General features: G+C 43.8%; 1 protein-coding gene across 2 annotated transcripts in view; it reads left to right on the forward strand.

Moving 5' to 3' along the window:
* ADK (adenosine kinase) overlaps positions 1–19,713 on the forward strand; it is a 138,635-nt gene that overhangs the window by 95,333 nt on the left and 23,589 nt on the right. For both annotated transcript variants that reach the window (XM_069980842.1, XM_069980843.1), the window contains exons 5-6: positions 890–1,062; positions 2,613–2,721. In XM_069980842.1, the coding sequence (XP_069836943.1) occupies positions 890–1,062; positions 2,613–2,721 (282 nt within the window). The remainder of the gene's footprint in view (positions 1–889; positions 1,063–2,612; positions 2,722–19,713) is intronic.

A 19,713-nucleotide genomic window follows, 5' to 3' on the forward strand; every position in this document is an offset into this window, starting at 1 on the left:
AGCCTACAGAGCCCGGAACTTCCGACAACATAACAGACCAGGCTGTGAGGTCTGTGCAGCCATTTTGGGAGCCCAATCAGCAGAATTGTGCTGACTGGTTCCCCTTTAAGCACGCTTGCTTTTTTATTTTTATTTTTTATTTTTGACCATATAATCAGCACTTGCTGCTACTATTTCTGCTGTGTTATTTGTTTTATCACAGCTCTGCTGCGTCCATACATCTCATTACTGCATCTGGGTCATGTGACCTCTGATTAGTCACCATCTTGACTTTTGATTGCAAACTGCACCAAGGAGGCTGATCTGTCATGTCCTCAGCTGTACCTGTGTGACAGGAGCTGTACAATTGTCATAAGTAACTCTAATCTGAATTTGTCTTCCTTCACCTTCCGTGCAGAGCTTGTGTAAAACACTGTATGTAGCTTAATCATATAGGAAATTCTGGTTCAGATGGTGAACCCTATAAGGAAACATAGAGACCCATGCATTTTCCAGGGGGGGGTCACTGTGAGCCTACATGACCCAACTAACAAAAAGAAAAGAAAGTTGAACTATACATACGGCTGACTAGCTCCTAAATGAAAATCATGTGCATATTTATTAAGAACACATCCCCCCCCATCCCCATAATACTACGTCACCCACCAGTATTCCTCCAGTGCTATTTCTTTCATTCTAGCTCAGCTGCATTCATATAAAAAGTATTGTGTTTATTTTCTTTTGATTACTATAAGTCGAGTAAGAAATAATTAATTTAATAATATCTGACATTAATAAAGCCTGTTTTTGTTTTTTTTTTAGTTTTTGCCATGTATTCTATTTTGATCATGTTGTGTAAACTTTTATATGTTTTTCAGTAAACATGAACATTTCCCCTTTTATGTTGCAGTGGATGATTCAGAAACCATATAAGGTGGCCACGTTTTTTGGATGCATTGGCAAAGACAAGTTTGGAGAAATCTTGAAAAAGAAAACTGAAGAGGTACACGTTGATGCCCACTACTATGAGCAGAGTGAGCAACCAACAGGCACCTGTGCAGCATGCATCACAGGCGACAACAGGTCAGCTAGTGCTCTTATACTATCCCTTCATTCTACAGATTTATGTTTTAATTTATTGGTTAGTATAGAGAATATTTTTTTTTTTTATGATAAATGTTCCTATAATTAAATTTTTTTTAAAAACTCATTGCTGGCATGGAGCCCCTGTTTTCCAGTAGTACAGACAGGACTTTATCCCAGAGGGTACATTCACACTGAATAAAAGTGGTGCAATTTAAAGCGTAGCCTGCTTGAAATTCAACCTGGCCCACTGTTTCAATGTAATGTCTCGTGCGCCTCTGCTCTCCGCCAAAAGAATTGACATGTCAATTCTTTGGGCAATGTCAAGAATCATGCAATCCATAGTACAGTACAGTACAGGACTATGGATGGCATTTACTGAGCTTTGCCTTGTGCTGTGGGAACAGAAGTTAATTAAAAATCGGCAAAGGCTTAGGGCCCTATTAAACACACCGATTTATCTGACAGATCATTGAAGCCAAAGCTAGGCATGGACTATTCTATTTAGTTGCTATGTCTGGTGTAGCTGTAGTTTTTTCTGAAATTGCAAATGGCATTATTCCATAAACTCACTGGGATACTAATAAATATTTGTAATGTATAAGTGATTCTGCATAAAGGGTGATTCATTTCATATCCTGTTGTGATTGATGCTTAAAAGAAAAGTCTGATGAAAAATGTAGATTACAGTGTCTGCAGAGGGTGGGGGAAACATAATAAAGTATGCTTACCCGACCTCGTGCCCACACAGTGCTGCATCAGCAACTTGGCTAGAATGTCATGAAAGGGTGGGATATAACTCTGTGTCCCACTCCAGTCACTGACTGGCTGGGCAGGGAATCAGTCAGCCAGGTTGTGACATTGCAGGAGGGGAGATATGAAAAATTTCAGCAGCGGTTCAGGAGCAGGATGCGGCACTGCGTGGGCACAGGGAAAGATAAATATACGTTGTTTTTTTTTATGTTCCCCACCCCCTGTCTGAAATTATCCCTCCCCCCTTAAAGGGAAACTGTCAGTAGGTTAGAAGCATGTATCCTGCTGAAATGTCCCTACAGCGCACATATTACCTTCATCCTCTGCCCTTTTATCCTCTATGCTAATAAGACTTTTGGTGCACTGGGGGCAGGACTACCACCCCCAGTGCACCAATCCACCCAGGCCAGCCGGACAACTCTAATGAATATCGGCAGAGTGTGCCATCCAGAGTGCGGATCTGTGCACTGGGGGGGCAGTAGTCCCACCCTCAATGTACCAAATCATCTCATGAGCACAGGGACTAAACTGCTAATATAACAGAAATGGCGTAGAGGATGAAGGTAAGAACAGTAACCTGCTGATAGTTTCCCTTTAAGCAACAGTAGGAAATGCAGACAGTAAAGACTGTGGGTTTCAACTTTGGGAGGAAAGTTCTAAAACTAAAAAAAAAGATAGTGATGCTCAGAAGACCTTAGCAACATTAGCTTGTGTTTTTTTTTCTGACTGACCACTGTTGGACGGTTCCTTCTATACAGCAGAATAATTCTACAATCTTACTTGGCCTTTATTTCCAGGTCCCTGGTAGCAAACTTGGCGGCGGCTAACTGCTATGATAAAACAAAGCATCTTGATTTGAAGGAGAACTGGCAGCTGGTGGAGAAGGCAAAAGTTTACTATATAGCAGTAAGTATTATTATATTAAGAACTATATTCAGTTTGTGAATAAAGTTGATGGCCTAATAAAAAGATCATTGTCGTAGACCTAGTGGTTGTCACCAATGGGGTGTCTTGCTTGGGACCCACCTCTACAAGCCATTTGGAAAGTTCACAAGCAATGGCTGCCTTGTAGCACATCATTTTATAATTTATTTCTCGCTAAGTTGAAAATATAGCCATTTGCCAAATACAATCGGGAGACCAATGAATTACAGCCATTTCTGTTTCATCCCGTCGTTTTTTGCTAAAGCACCTGCATAATTGACTGGTAATAGAGTTTGAGTGACATTTAATATCAGAGGGCTGACAGCTTAGGCTTGTGGTTTTCATTTCTTGCAACAGTGGGCGTCACAGATCTAGTCCCTAAAGTGGACCTGTCAACAGCCTTCTGCTGACTAAAATAAGGCGGTGTACAATTAAGTTTACTCTGAATCAGGAGATATAGCTCAATTATTTTAGTCTGTTGCTTCAGCACTAAGATATAGGCTTTTTAAAGTGTTTTGCAAATTAGGAGAAAAGGTCACAGGGCAACCCCTGGGCTGCAAAAGCCCAGTAATGTTTAGACATTTCTCTCCTAACTTAGGCCGTATTAGACAACCTGATACCCCGGGTAAGAAAGCGCTGATCTTACAGAGCCCATTTTACAGCTTGATTATTATTTTCTATATAAGGCAGGGGCTGCACGGACATTAAGAATGTGCGTGCAGCCCCTGCTTTGTAAAGAAATAAAGTTTTATCCTTACCTGTTCACACTCCACATTGTCCTCCTGCCTGTTTCCCACTGACCGGAGCTGCAATCTGAAGTGACAGGTGGCTCAGCCAATCACTGACTGAGACAGGACATTGCTGCGATCAGTGATTGACTGAGCTGTGTTTCAGTGTAGAAGCTTAAGGGGTGGCTTCAGTCAGCAGGAAACAGGCAGGAGGGCATCGCAGGAGCCTGAAAAGTTAACTATATAATGTTGTTATTGTCTATATACTTAAGTCAGCCGCTGACGGCACACCTCCTATTACACAAAGTGATGCGTGGTCGGTGGCCAATTTTTATAAAATGCTGAAAGACAATGTTTAGATTATCGACTCCTCCTCTGACAAGTGAGTATAGTTAGGAAGTCTCAGGATAAGCAGAAAGGATAAAAATAAATTGACTGACAAAGCATTAGAGACTTATTACCTTTTTAAATCGCCCACCAGCCATTATCAAAACACCCATTTCCTGGAAACATGCCACGGCTGGCTGAGGTGCTGGAGTCCTGCAACTGGGTGAGGTGAGTATCAAACTTTCTAGGAACAATATTTACAGCTGCCAGAGGTGGGAGATGACTGACTGGTCATGAGGGGCAGGAATAAGTAAAAACTTCATAGGGGTTGACCAGTGTGTTGGTTATTTTTTTTGTTTTTGGACACACAAGTTGCAGACATTTGTGTAAATATAATTTTGTGCTAAAAAATTGTGGCTTCTGCAAGGCCACTTTCGGGAAAATTAGGTAAGACACGGCATGAAGGACAGGGACGCCAGCAGCCTGGTTGGATTTACTATAATTTTACATAAAAAAACTGGCACCAGACAAAAATTCACCAGACATCTACATGTGCTGGTAGCTAGGGCAAGACCAATGAAAGCTAAATTTATTAAGATGTTTGGCACAGGATAATCCAGTGCCCTTATTGTCAGTATTCACTCCCATAGATAGAGCGCATGTTAGGGGTTTGCGGAGATGTAGGCAGTTTGTTTTTCTATGATCTATGATCTATGAGAATGAGCAATGAGATCGATCTGATCATTCATCATATTCCTAGAGAATCTGTAATAAGCGACGTTAAGAAGATAGAGGATTAAACTATATATATATATATATATATATATATATATATATATATATATATATAATTATAATTATAAAATTCTAAATACTTTCCTTTATTAAGTTTGCCATTTAATGCTATTAATACAGATGTCCATCATGCCTCCTCTTCACCCACCGTCCAGTAACAATTAGAGGTGTTTCTTCTGTGTCAAATGTGGGAGTCCTGCTATGCTGCACAAAAGAGTGATGAAAAGTGTTTGGGGGGGGGGGGGGGATCCCTGAAACAGTGCCAAAATATTTGGTGGAAGTCTGTTGCTAAGGAACCAAGATTTGAGCGCTATTAATGACACGGCAAGCATATCAAGAAGCTAAGGCTCCGTTCTTTGTACACCCCTTGAGTGCCAGCAGAGATGTGCTGTAAACCTTTGCAGCGCTTCGGGGTGAGAGGAGAGGCTTCTAATGCTGTAATTATTTCAGAAATAGTCATTCTCCTGTTAACATGACTCCCCACCCCCTTCATGATTGACTGTAATTGGAGGTTGGGTACGGCGTATCTATCTCCGCTTTCCCACGCCTCTAATCACACACTCACATCCACATAATCCCCTAAGCAAAGATGAGGATTGTCCTTTTTTTTTTCTTCCCTGCAGTAGGTTCATAGCGTGCCTCTTGTAATTTGATAATGGTGACAGATGCAATTTCCGAGCTGCCATTTTACGTCAAGGCATTGTGCGATACGCATTTGCTGCTTTTCCCTTCTAAATGAAATGATTTCTCAATGTGGCCATAATGTACATATTGCAGTATTGCACGGTAGCCATTTGGGATGGTTACAATGTAAATACTGTTTGCCATTTATTACTATACACCATTATTTATCTTTATTTATATATTGTGGCTTTATTGCCTCATTAGCTTTTGTGTTTGTATGTTTTAAATGTTGGTTTAGAATCCAGATGACTCATCAACGTTTGTGATTTTCATGCAGTTAAATCCATAATCTGTACATAGATTTATTATGTACATAGATTTAAATACATAATCTGTACACGGTGTATCTTTATGCTTTACAAGGAACAAGCATATGCAGCAACACTAGAGGATGCAGTATCATTGCCCTCTGTATCTTCTCAACAGTGCTACAGACACGAGACATGCTTCCTTCTCCATCCAACAATGCACACATTGCTAATCACACGCCAGCAGCAAGCTGTCTGCTTTGTAAAGTGCCCTGCGTCCCTAAGGCAAGAGAGACAGCTGTTGCAGCCCTGTGTTTTGTGTGATTGGTTTGTTCAATGGGCTGGTAAACATAGCTCACTTACAGTCTTCATGTGTCTTTATGGATGGTTACATACACTCCTCTCTTTTATAATGCTTCCAGATTGTAATTGATGCAGGGATACACCTGTACATTTCTGGGGAGAGCTATGTACTTTGTATGACTAGCAGTGCACATGAGCCTCACAGTAATGTTTCGCTTAGAACAGTTTTTCTGCAAATAAAACCTAAATAGGTTGTACCAGCCCCTTCTATTAGGACATAAAGATACCATAGAGGGGTTCCCTTTAGGAACCCTTTCCTGAGTCTTGCCGGAAGACTAAGGCTGGGTTCACGCTACACTTTTTTTTTCCATCCATTTTCCATCCATTTCCATCCAAAAAAAAAGGATGCATTTGTGTACATCTGTTTTGATCCGTTTTTCTATTGACTTCCATTATATACATACACTAACCGGCCACTTTATTAGGTACACCTGTCCAACTGCACGTTACCACTTAATTTCTAATCAGCCAATCACATGACGGCAACTCAGTGCATTTAGGCATGTAGACATGGTCAAGACAATCTCCTGCAGTTCAAACCGAGCATCAGTATGGGGAAGAAAGGTGATTTGAGGGCCTTTGAACGTGGCATGGTTGTTGGTGCCAGAGGGGCTGGTCTAAGTATTTCAGAAACTGCTGTCTACTGGGATTTTCACGCACAACCATCTCTAGGGTTTACAGAGAATGGTCCGAAAAAGAAAAAACATCCAGTGAGCGGCAGTTCTGTGGGCGGAAATGCCTTGTTGATGCCAGAGGTCAGAGGAGAATGGGCAGACTGGTTCGAGCTGATAGAAAGGCAACAGTGACTCAAATAGCCAACCGTTACAACCAAGGTAGGCAGAAGAGCATCTCTGAACGCACAGTACGTCCAACTTTGAGGCAGATGGGCTACAGCAGCAGAAGACCACACCGGGTGCCACTCCTTTCAGCTAAGAACAGGAAACTGAGGCTACAATTTGCACAAGCTCATCGAAATTGGACAGTAGAAGATTGGAAAAACATTGCCTGGTCTGATGAGTCTCGATTTCTGCTTGAACATGACAATGAGTTCACTGTACTCAAATGGCCTCCACAGTCACCAGATCTCAATCCAATAGAGCATCTTTGGGATGTGGTGGAACGGGAGATTGGCATCATGGATATGCAGCCGACAAATCTGCGGCAACTGTGTGATGCCATCATGTCAATATGGACCAAAATCTCTGAGGAATGCTTCCAGCACCTTGTTGAATCTATGCCACGAAGAATTGAGGCAGTTCTGAATGCAAAAGGGGGTCCAACCTGTTACTAGCATGGTGTACCTAATAAAGTGGCCGGTGAGTGTATATATAATTAAAAAAAAGGATCAAAACGGATCCATTTTCTTTAACAGACACAAAAAATGGCTACGTTTTTGTGTACGTTTAAAAAAAAAAAAAAAGGATCCGTTTTGATCCATTCCATTTATAATGGAAGTCAAAGGAAAAAGGGATGCACATAAATGCATCTGTTTTCCGCAAAAACGGATGAAAAAAATATCTGATTGCAGAAACGTAGTGTGAACCCAGCCTAAGTCGTACTTCAGCTGCCCTTGGAGAAGTGCTTGTCAGTGTGCCATGATTTAAGTGGCTGTCCAGAAACAGCGTCTCTTCTATCCTCAGTTTTGGTGTTGTTTTTTTCTGCTTGGTTCCATTGGAGTGAATGGTGATGAACTGTAATACCACACACAACCTGAGGACAGGAGGGGTGCTGTTTTTGCAGGAAAGTAGCTGTAATTTTTATAAACCTTGGTTACCCCTTACATTCTGCAACTCTCAAACTTACTTTGTAATCTTTTAGCATTTTAGGGTATGTTCACAATACCAGGTGGAATCTTCTGCCGGGAATCCCGCCTGTCTCAGTGTCCCATAGACTGTCTGTGGGAGAGCCTACGGCCCTCCGCTCAAAGAAGTGACACGTCACTTCTGTAAGCAGAGAGCGGCAGCAACGGAGGAGTGCGTGCTCAACCATAGAGAAGCAGTGGCACACTGAGGCAGGTGGGATTCCACGGCGGAGAGTTCAATCTCGGAATTCCGCCTGTTTCACTTAGTGTGAACATACTCTTACTTCCATATTTATCTGTCCACAGTTTGAATATGGTTTGAAAAAGGTGGCATCAAAGCATAAAAGCAAGTGGGTTTTCATCTGTGTATAAAACACAGACCACAAAAGGTGCAAAGTGGGAGGTATTGTAAATGGTCAAATAAAATAAATACAAAACCCAGACACACATTCAGTGTTTGCAGTGATGCCCAGTCCCCACTATTAATTTCAGACACATTGCTATTGTTATACCGATGGTCTGGTTGGCTGCTTTGTATGACACTTAATCACAGAATATGAGGCGCTACTTTAGCCCTTTGGCATTGCAGGAATAAGCTCGGCAATCACCGCTCAGCAGAAGGCTGGCAGGGAGAGTGTTGTAAAGCTTTGGCTGCATTTATCATCCATCCCAGATGACACCACCTATAGGGACAAGCAAAGCAAGATTTCATGTGAAGCCTGTCCAGATTTTACATGCTGTTAAAATGTAAATGAAAAGCTGATCAGAAATTACTCGTCTTGCCTCAGGGCCCAGACATATTAAATGTCGTCTTGTCCTAATTTTTCTTTCCCTGTTAGATATTAGACTTTGCTAGTCTGTTGGGTTTTTGTAATTGAAATATTCCAACAAGCGGCAGCTTAATTGTGAAAAAGCTCAAAAATGGAGGCTGTGCTCAGCGCAAGCAGGCCTTTCTGGGGTGTATGTAAGCAACTATAAATGATGACATGAGTATATAGCATACATTCTTTCAGTACACGCTAATGTGTGAGGCGAGATTGAAACGAGTTTCAGCCAGGATGACAATCCATTACTAAATGGGGTGTTCACTAACCCTCTTCACTTGGGGAACTCCTTAGCAAGCTCTAGACATGCTGCACGTTCTACTGTAAAGGTTCTCAATCTTCATTATAGTATGCAACAAAATCTGACTGTAACACAAGGGTTTGCCATAGATTTTGGTGTACGTTTAAGTTTACGTCACAGACCTTAACATAAATAGATGGGAAAGGCAATACTAAGCTACAGAATCAAGTAACCGATGCTGCCATAATCCGTCTGCATAAACTGAGTTGACTCCCTTACCTGGGCCTATCAGTGGGTGTAGGACTATTACCTGCCCTCCTCTCAAGCAGTTGCTGTCCTCTTTGTGGCTGGCTCAGCATGTCTTCGTAATTCGATGCTAAATAGGAATAATAAAGACCTCTGTTCATACTCCTCGGCTGGCGTCCAGAACCTACTTGGCTCCAGCAAGCTTCCTTTTGATCTTGGGTGTAGACTTGTGCACATTTAACTACACAACCCCACTTCCAGAGTATATAGAGCCAAATTTAACTCCTTTGCTCCCCAGCAGGTTAACTTTTCTTTTTCCCCTCTAGAAAAGGGGGGGGTTATGTAAATATAGTCAGGTTATATATATTTTTTTCCCCTTTTATTGATTTACATATATTTGCAGGTCTGTAAAAATGATCATTTTGGACTAAGTTGATTCTGACACGTTTTGGTTTTCACATAGTTTGTCAGTTTAGCTTTTATAGTAGCATTTTTTCATTAACTCTACATTGTTATGAAGAAGGATCAAATAAATTACAATAAATTGTAGTCATTTCTTGCTGTGAAAATTAATGTTATTCCCCAATCTCAAGTAAACACTTGCAGTTATTGCTTTGCGTTAAAATAGCTTTACAGGCAAGAACAATGCCCCTAGATCAACCATTAAAGGGGTTATCCTGGTAACAAAAACAATATTCTAAACAATCCCCCTTCCCAGTACCACCCTATGTCTAATATACATGCACCCTTTCCCTGTTGTGTTTTTTTTTGTTTGTTTGTTTTTTTTCTTGTCATTCTTATCCGCTTTGGTCATCTAAAATCCTCTACTTTGGGTCCACTCTGACCACGCTCAGCCTCCTCTTCCCTCCTCCCCTTGTAGTCACAGGACATATGACATAGCTAACCCGGCTTCCAGAGAGGAGATATGTATTGACTAGGTAACCCGACCCCAAGGAGACATTATCTGCATCTCCATGCGCCTGTGTTGCTTCCCTAGATTTACATGTGTCCCTGAGCCCAGGTTTTTGTAATATGAAAAGTTATAATTATATCTCTGCTTGCTGTCAGTGAATGCAGGCATATGTACCTGTGTTTGTGTCTCAGCTCTGCATATTGTAAGTGTTATAGATGTTCTTAGAGTCTTGATGGAACTAGAATGCTTTAATTCACAGTCAGCAAGCAGAGATCTAAACCTACACTACACCCCCACCCCTGGTAAATAGATGCGTATTATGCAGGACTTCGCTACACCATGTGCGTGTCAGCTCTGCTACATAATCAGCTAGTGTGGAATATATATTGCGGTGATGTGATGCAAAAAACAGTTCTGTGTTTACTGTGCAATAATAATGACAGCAGTGGGCAGGAAAGAAAGCTAAGGGGGTGAGTATGCAAATGGACCAATCAGGGAAATGCATGATGGGAAATGTAGTTTCCTATCTTGGATATAGATCGGCTTGTAGAAGACCTTGTAACTCAGGAATGGCAACAGCTAGAAAAACAAGAGATGGCTCAAAATATTCAGGGGGACTTGGTAAGTAAGACCTAAGCTAGCATTTCATTGTTTCACTCTTAGGTGGATAAACCCTTTAATAGTATCAAGTGCTGTGAAGAAAACTTCAGCTGCTGGATTGTTTCAGCACCAGTGCAGAGCTGGCTCAGGAATGACAGTAGGGATGGTCTGAAACTGCCGAGGTTCGGGTTCGTATGAGGTTCGGGTTCGTTCGGGCAGACAGCGAGAATCATTTCCGAGAGTTCGGGTTCGTACGAACACCTGAACCGAACTCTGTTCGGACCATCCCTAGTAGGCAAGTGTCAATTTATCTGCATACATGGTGAGGCAAAGACTTTTGAAGGCTTCCCTGGTATCAAGAAGGCTAAATAAGCCACTTCTCCCCAAGAAAAACAATAAATGGTTACTGTCATGATACTTAAAGCCAGTAAGGGTTGCTATTTATATGAAACTCCCAGTCAGTCTTTAGTCTTAGTTAGGAAAAAGGAGACTGCAGCCATTTGCTTGGAGAAGCCAGTCATTTGATTGATGACCCTCCTGAGCATGCATGCGTCCTTCTGCAGCTGTGCATTCACAGAGAAGTAACTGTGACCTCGGGACTCGCACAGCTCCATGACCAACCCTATGCTGACACAGAACCGAATCCTCAGCGGGTGCAAAAATAAGTTTATTTTAGTGTGTGGGAAGGGGGGGGGGTATATTTACCATAATCTCTTTATCCTTTGCTGTACTGCTGTCCTCTTTGCACTTAAAATGCCAGCTATACAGCATGTTTGTGATTGGACCCCGTACGCCTTCCAGCTTCTGCTCACACGCAATGTCATCAATGGACTTTATGTAAGTGACTGCCCCCACTGAGGTGAAAGCAATATCCATGCAGCCCTTGAAGTTATACATACATCTCTGCGCTCCCTGGTGTGCTGCTAGCTGCGGCCGGCTCCTTGCAGTGTCTAAAGTGACAGGCCGCTCAGCCAGTCATCAGGACAGTATTGCAGCTAGTGATCACAGACACTGCAGCGAGCCATCCGAAGCTAGCAGCACATCAGGGAGCACAGAGAGGTATGTATAACTATTTATTTTTTACAGTCAGCAGCTGCTGGCCGGGCATCACTATTACACATAACAATGCATGCCCGACAGGCGATGATTTTAGGTCCGGACCTAAAGACACAATCAGCCGCTGATCCCTCTGTGTAATGGGGCATTAAGGGTGGGTTGCCATCAGTCAGGATTTGGCTCTAAAGCTAATAGCCATCAGAAAAGGGCACGTTGTAGAAGTCTGGAAAAAAGCATTAACAATATATATTGATTTTTCTGTATAAACCTATTGTATTTTTCAAAAGTTTAAAAACTTGTATAATGGTTATAGTTATACTTCAGCATACATAGAAACATTTGACTTAAAGGTTTAAAACAGTGTTAATAATGAATGGCAAAACATATTAACAGCCAGTTTCATTACTCGCTATCCTTCAGGCCAGTGATCACCAGTTTTCTGCATTCTAACAGCTTCCGCAAGTACAATATGTGTTTCCTATCTGTGGTGCCCTTGACTTAAGTTAAAGAGAACCTGTCATCACCTTCTTTCTGACTGAACCATGAGTCATCAGGGTGGTCCCCATTGGCTTCTCCAGCCTATTCAGTCTTGATTGACAAATCTCTCCCTGTTTGGAGGCAGGCAGGACAGACAGTCCATTGGGGACCACCCAGATGACTTGTGGTTCAGGCAGCATGAAAGTGATGACAGGTTCAGCACAATGCTGCCCTGGAAATTTGTTCATGTGAGGATCTAAAGAAAATTCCTTATGTGACATTTTGATAGCGTATTGTGACTATGTATAGTGAAGGGTATATATTAAGTACTCCACCATTTTTATATATCAGACAGTATTAAAGAGACTCTGTACCCGCAATCTGACCCCCCCCCCCCCAAACCACTTGTACCTTCGGATAGCTGCTTTTAATCCAAGATCTGTCCTGGGGTAGGTTCGGCAGGTGATGCAGTTATTGTCTTAAAAAACTACTTTTAAACTTGCAGCCCCGTGCCCAAAGGGAGTATCTGTGCCCTAACTTTGCACCACCCCTCTGTCCCTCCTCCCCACCCTCTTCATCATTAGGAATGCCACTGCAACATTTTCTCCTGTCTGAACATCGCACAGGTGATTAACGATCCAGCCCATGTTCAGTATTCACACAGCTGACGAGTAGGAGGCAATCTGCCTGGAGCATTCCTAATGGGGAGGAGGGACAGAGAGGTGGTGCCAGCCTAATGCATACACAATCTAAGCCCCGGCTGTTGGGCACGGGGCTGCCAGTTTAAAAGTTGTTTTTTAGGACAATAACTACATCACCTGCTGAACGGACCCCAGGACAGATCTTGGATTAAAAGCAGTTATCTAAAGGTACAAGTGGTTTGGGAGGTTCAGATTGTGGGTACAGAGTTGCTTTAAATGACTTGCAGGCTTTCTTCTGCCGGTGTGATGTCTTTGATCCAGCTCCATTGTATCTATAAACCCTTTGACTATGGCACCTGTGTCCAACGCTTCAGAGTTTGTACATATTATTTAGGGACAGATTTATTAAAACGGTATAAAAGAAACAGTTTTTATCAGAACACAAGAGAAGAAAACGAAATAACTGCATTGTGACAAAATTTTAACAGTATTTGGCACCAAAATTATTTTAGTTTTGTGGTTCCAGTAGATAAAGATGTTTCTTCATATGCTAAAAAGTAAATTTTTTCTGACACACGGGTCCTAGATGATCTTCACAAACAAGTTTGTTGTAACATATGTCAGAAACACATTTCTCAGTTGTGGATTGCAGCAACTAGAATTGTGCAGAATCATAATTGAGCTCAGCCTAATATTTAGTACGCTAATGGAATGTTACAAATGCCGGATTATGCCTTTACCGTGCCCTATAATAGGCCTTTTGATTAACACAGTTGCAGAATTATTGGTTGTGAGACTTTCAGAAATGACTTCACTGCCTTCTTATGTAAACCTGCCTCTTTCATCACTTTCACACTCTATAAAACACGCTTCCCAAGAAAGGGGCTTTCATTGAAAAAGCCAGTTGATTCTCTGCTTTGAATGGCCAGTTTAAAGTTGTCCTAAATATAAGCTGTTTCTCTTGGCTTGTCGTGAAACACTGGGATTCTCCCTTTTTTTGCAGAGTTCCAGACTCTAACAGAAAGCGCTGTGTCTCCATCTAAGAACATAATGCAAACACAGCATTATCATAACATTGTATGGTTGTGGCTCTCACTGAAAACCTTCAGGATGGTCTCTATAAGGCTGCAGATGCCTGGTCTCTAGTGAGTAGTGGCAAAGCCAGTTCTACCTTTCCTGCTGCTTTGGGTAAGAACTAAAATGAAATTGAGAACCAAAGGTTCAAGTGTAGAGAATGTGCGTACAGTTACGAAATGACTGCATCCCCTGCCTTGCATTCCACACCTGTTTAGTTGTTATTTGTAGGTCATTGGGTCAGTAGAGTCACTAGTTCTGGATGAGAGAGAAGATACTAGACACTATGATTTATGGTTACTCTATAGAACGTAGCCCCTTCCAGGTCACTGCATTCTGACGTCTGAGGCAAGATACTCATCTTGCCTCATGGCAGATACGGCCTTGAGTAGCAGTAAACACTATAGGACCATGACCATGTTTAGCCTCTTTAATAATTCAATAATACATTTATATGTTAAATCCCTTTTGGAAAAGACAGCATCTATGATGTGGTCCAAACTGCTAGAATATGTGGCAGAAATCCAAGGCTATCTGCTAAATTTCTGCAGTATTTTTTGTGGTGTAAAACATCAGATGAGAGAGAGTGGCTGCTGCCTTTTCTTCCAATATAACAAAATTTATTCCATCAACTGGTCAAGTGGTATCATATGGCCTGTATTGTTTGCATCTGTGACCATTTGATGGAATAAACTTTGTTATATCGGAAGCAAGTGCCGCAACCATTCTCTTTTTTTTTTTTTTGTTGTTGTTGTTTCTGCTGGGCAGTACTTAAAATACATCCATGTGCAGGCTGTTATGGACCACACTAAGTAGATACATAGGTAGGTGCCAAAGTGTATGCACTGTGTGTATCTTGAGGCCTGTTTCCTACCCTGGAAAAATATGCCCTTTGAGAACATACACTCACCGGCCACTTTATTAGGTACATCATGCTAGTAACGGGTTGGACCCCCTTTTGCCTTCAGAAATGCCTCAATTCTTCGTGGCATAGATACAACAAGGTGCTGGAAGCATTCCTCAGATTTTGGTCCATATTGACATGACTGCATCACACAGTTCCTGCAGATTTGTCGGCTGCACATCCATGATGCGAATCTCCCATTCCACCACATCCCAAAGATGCTCTATTGGATTGAGATCTGGTGACTGTGGGGGCCATTTGAGTACAGTGAACTCATTGTCATGTTCAAGAAACCAGTCTGAGATGATTCTAGCTTTATGACATGGCGCATTATCCTGCTAAAAGTAGCCATCAGATGTTGGGTACATTGTGGTCATAAAGGGATGGACATGGTCAGCAACAATACTCAGGTAGGCTGTGGCGTTGCAACGATGCTCAATTGGTACCAAGGGGCCCAAAGAGTGCCAAGAAAATATTCCCCACACCATGACACCACCACCACCAGCCTGAACCGTTGATACAAGGCAGGATGGATCCATGCTTCCATGTTGTTGACGCCAAATTCTGACCCTACCATCCGAATGTTGCAGCAGAAATCGAGACTCATCAGACCAGGCAACGTTTTTCCAAGTGATGTCGGGGAGGGCGTTGTTGCTATGAAGAAGCAGTGTGTGTATTATGGCATTGAGCAGTGTTATTTAACCATTGAACTGAAACAAAAAAAAAAGTCAGTGACTCACAGGGGATGTCTTCTTTGATCTGAGGCGTCATTTTCCTTTCCCTCTCCATCTGGCCCAGGCCTCCATGATGATTTCTTGCAGCAACAATTCATCTCTTCTGAACCTGCCAGACAAACTTCTTAGGCTCCGCACTTTTACAACAACTTCCCCTTTTTATGACATCTGGGCTCTGCCCCATAGTAATAACCCCCCTCCCGTGCTGTCCCTATACTAATAATACCCCCTTTGCTGTCTCTATAGAAATAATCTTCCCTGTGGGCTGCCCCATAGTAATAATCCCCCCTGTGCTGCCTTCATAGTAATAATCCCCACTGTGCTCAGTCCCCATAGTAATAATCCCCCCTGTGCTCTACCCATAGTAATAACCCCCCTGTGCTTTGCCCAATAGTAAAAATCCCCCCCATGTTCTGCCCCATAGTAATAATACCACCTTCCATGTTCTGCCCCATAGTAATAATCCCCCTACAATGTTCTGCCCCATAGTAATACCCCCCCCCATGTTCTGCCCATAGTATTAATTCCCCCTCCCATGTTCTGCCCCATAGTAATAATCCCCCCTCCCATGTTCTGCCATATAATAATAATCCCCCTCCCATGTTCTGCCATATAATAATAATCCCCCTCCCATGTTCTGCCATATAATAATAATCCCCCTCCCATGTTCTGCCATATAATAATAATCCCCCTCCTATGTTCTGCCATAAAGTAATAATCTCCCCCCTCCCCATGTTCTGCTCCTTAGTGATACCCTTCATTGCCGATCACAACACAAAAAAAAAAAAAAACATTATACTCACCTTCTTGCATACAGCAGGTCCCTCTCTCTCTCATCAGATCTTCTCTTCTGGCCTGCGAGGAGCCGCTCCTGCCTCCCCGCCCGCGCTGGTGGCACCTTCCCAGACCTCACCTAGCTGCACACGCCCCCGCCGGCCGCCAGCCCTCCCGCCGGCCACATTATCTGCCTCAGCGGCCGCAAGATCTGCCTCCGCCGCACGACCGCAGCTCCTGCCTCTGCGCCCGCCGGCCACATTATCTGCCTCCCCGGCCCGACCGCAGCTCCTGCCGCCCCCGCCCGACCGCAGCTCCTGCCTCTCCGCGCGCCGGCCGCATGATCTGCGCAGATTGACGGACTGCAGCTCCTCCCCGGCCCATCACCTGACAGCAGGCCGCCGCCCCCGAACACATCTTCTCTATCCTCAAGCAGGCGAATGACGTCATATCACGGCGCCTGCTAGAGGATAGAGAAGATGTGTTCGGGGGCGGCAGCCTGCTGTCAGGTGATGGGCCGGGGAGGAGCTGCAGTCCGGCAATCTGCGCAGATCATGCGGCCGGCGCACGGAGAGGCAGGAGCTGCCGTCGGGCGGGGGAGGCAGGAGCTGCCGTCGGGCGGGGGAGGCAGGAGCTGCCGTCGGGCGGGGGAGGCAGGAGCTGCCGTCGGGCGGGGGAGGCAGGAGCTGCCGTCGGGCGGGGGAGGCAGGAGCTGCCGTCGGGCGGGGGAGGCAGGAGCTGCGGTCGGGCCGGGGAGGCAGATAATGTGGCCGGCGGGCGCGGAGGCAGGAGCTGCGGTCGTGCGGGGGAGGCAGAACTTGCGGCCGCTGGGCGTGGAGGCAGATAATGTGGCCGGCAGCTAGGTGAGGTCTGGGAAGGTGCCACCAGCGCCCCCTAGCTGTCGGCGCCCCGTGCGGTCGCCCGGCCCGCCCGCCTGTAGAAATGGTTCTGACTATCGGCTTCTGATTCCCGCTGTCTGCAGCCTCCGTGAAGACGATGGATACAGCCGGAGGACCGCCTGGAAAACTGGGATACAGCCTATGGCTATGGCTTTATGCCAGTTTTCTAGGCGGTCCTCCGGCTGTATCCACCCTCTTCATGGAGCCTGCAGACAGGGGGAATCAGAAGCCGAGAGTTCAGGTTCATACGAACCCCAACCTCGGCAGGTTCGCTCATCTCTACTCATGATCTGTTCTCCCAAACTTGCTTTACTTTCCCAGTTCCCGTTTTTCCAGTCTTTCCATCCCCCTTTCTCATTTTGTCCTGCCCCTGCGCCTACCTTTGCTGTCCCTCGTTTTTTCACTGCCATGTGCTCAGTTCCTATTTAATACAGATGTTTGTGCAGCCATTTTATTGGCCCTGAAAAGAATTCTTTGGTTTCAGCAGCTCAGCTGCTAGGTCTGTTCACTGTTAAAATAACATCACACCTCTGGTATTATCCCTCCACTCAATATCACAAAATAAACTTTTTGGCAACCAAACCGACTCTTGTAGGGAAAATCTGAATTCATGCACAGGAACTGTGGGATTATAGAGATGTTTTACGGGTCCCCTGTAACACTGGCAAGTCCCATAAATGCTTAATGGAAAAACAGACCCGCAGCAGAACCCACTCAGATCATATTAAGTTGTGGCTTTCAGATGCTGGTTTGCTCTGATCTCTGGCAGCTCCCAGGTTAGATATCTGATCATTTATTTATGTAGCATAGACCTGTTTTGTAATGAAGAGCAAACTCATAGGACCGGTCTGTGCGATTAATTTCTGAAGCGCTTGTCGGACACTGCACAGCGCACAGGAGGCCCCGCTCTAGGCTTCTCACTTTAATTGGAAATAATTGTGCTGATCTTTCCCTAGTGCTAAATTAAAGGGGAAGGCATGCTCTTATTTACATCAATAAGGACAATTTTTGGGTTAATAGTGAATATAAACATATTAGGACTATATTCAGGTCTCATTAAGGGGGTAAATCTAGAGCAGTCGTTTAATATAGTTTGGTTTAAATTGATGCTGTTATGGGCAGAAGTGTGACTGAAATCCTGCAGTTTTTATCTGGAAGCAAAATGCATGCTATATCCTTCTGCATTTCAGTTTCAGTGAGTAGTTGGGGAAGGGGACCAACACCATGCTGAGATTCAGTGGTCTTAAAGAAAATGTACCATCAGTATATTCGCTTTAAGATTTTCACATGGAACAGCACTGGCATGAGGGCTTGCTCCCACTGGCAGTGCTTCACCCCTGGCCGGTACCCAGGAATAGAATGGCACCGTATGCGGAAACTGGGCCGCAGTTCTTCAAAAGGACTGCGGCACCAGCTTCCCCGTGCCAATGCCGTTCTATCCATGTGAAAGTCTTTTTTACAGATAGTTTTACTGATGCTTTAAATCTCTGTTCTCAGCTGGTTAGCAGTAAGAGCCCGCTCCTTCCTCTCCATAGAGCTGAACAATCGATTAAGGCCCTTTTACATGGGATGATTATCGGCAAGGAGCATTGCTAGAAACGGCCCCTGTCAGAGTGTCTGCAATCATCCAAGAAGCAAGGAGACGCCTGCTCGTAGGCTGATCGCATTTTTTGTGCACCTTTAAAATTCCCTGTGTAAACTGAGGATGTGCAGCCAATTGCAATACACATTAAATGGACGCATTCCAACCTGCAGCAAATCAGGAGCTTGGAAAAGCCTCTTTGACTGTTTGTAGCAAAGAATAAAGCATTTTTCTACACCCTGGAAGCACAGCTGGATAATATGAACGGTATCCTGTGTCTTCTTGTCCTCCTTGTTTGGAACATTAACTACAGATGACAGATTCCAGGGGTTATCCAGCGCTACAAAAACATGGCCACTTTCCCCCTACTGTTGTCTCCAGTTTGGGTGGGGTTTTGAAACTCAGTTCTATTGAAGTAAATGGAGATTAATTGCAAACTGCACCTGAACTGGAGACAACAGTAGGGGGAAAAGTGGCCATGTTTTTATAGCGCTGGACAACCCCTTTAAGGTCAAGGATAGATGCATTTAGACTTTCTTCTTGACAGGACCAAATGATTGCTTCCATTTACCACTGTGTGAATGTACCATTATCAGGCTGTGTTTTTTGCATATGTGTTCTGAGCACGGAGGAAACCACAATCCCCATCTCTCTAATAACAGCCACACAATGTTGTCGGTGGGGGCTTTTATTCATATATATATATATATTAATGTTGCGATAGATATATATAGGTGTGTGTATATCTATCTATTCCTTGTTTTCTTTTATAATGCCTACCAAGACCAGCAATGAGATTTCCGCCCTGGAATCTGGCTAGTACAAGTGAGAAGCAGAAGATAATAAAAATATGCCGGCTTCCAGTCCTGTCACGATTTTTCACAGCAAAGCAATATTTTCACGGCTCCTGGTTTCCATGAAATCTGTCACCTCTGTGAAAAATATACGGCCTTAATCATCAGATAATATCCCCCCAGGGGATGTACAGATCATTTCTGAGCTCTGCTTTCGGCTGTTCCTTACAGTGCCATATAAAACCAGATGAGCATATTTAAAGGGAAAG

Source organism: Dendropsophus ebraccatus, chromosome 8 (assembly GCF_027789765.1).
Source record: "Dendropsophus ebraccatus isolate aDenEbr1 chromosome 8, aDenEbr1.pat, whole genome shotgun sequence".
In the NCBI taxonomy this organism is placed as follows: Eukaryota; Metazoa; Chordata; class Amphibia; order Anura; family Hylidae; genus Dendropsophus; species Dendropsophus ebraccatus.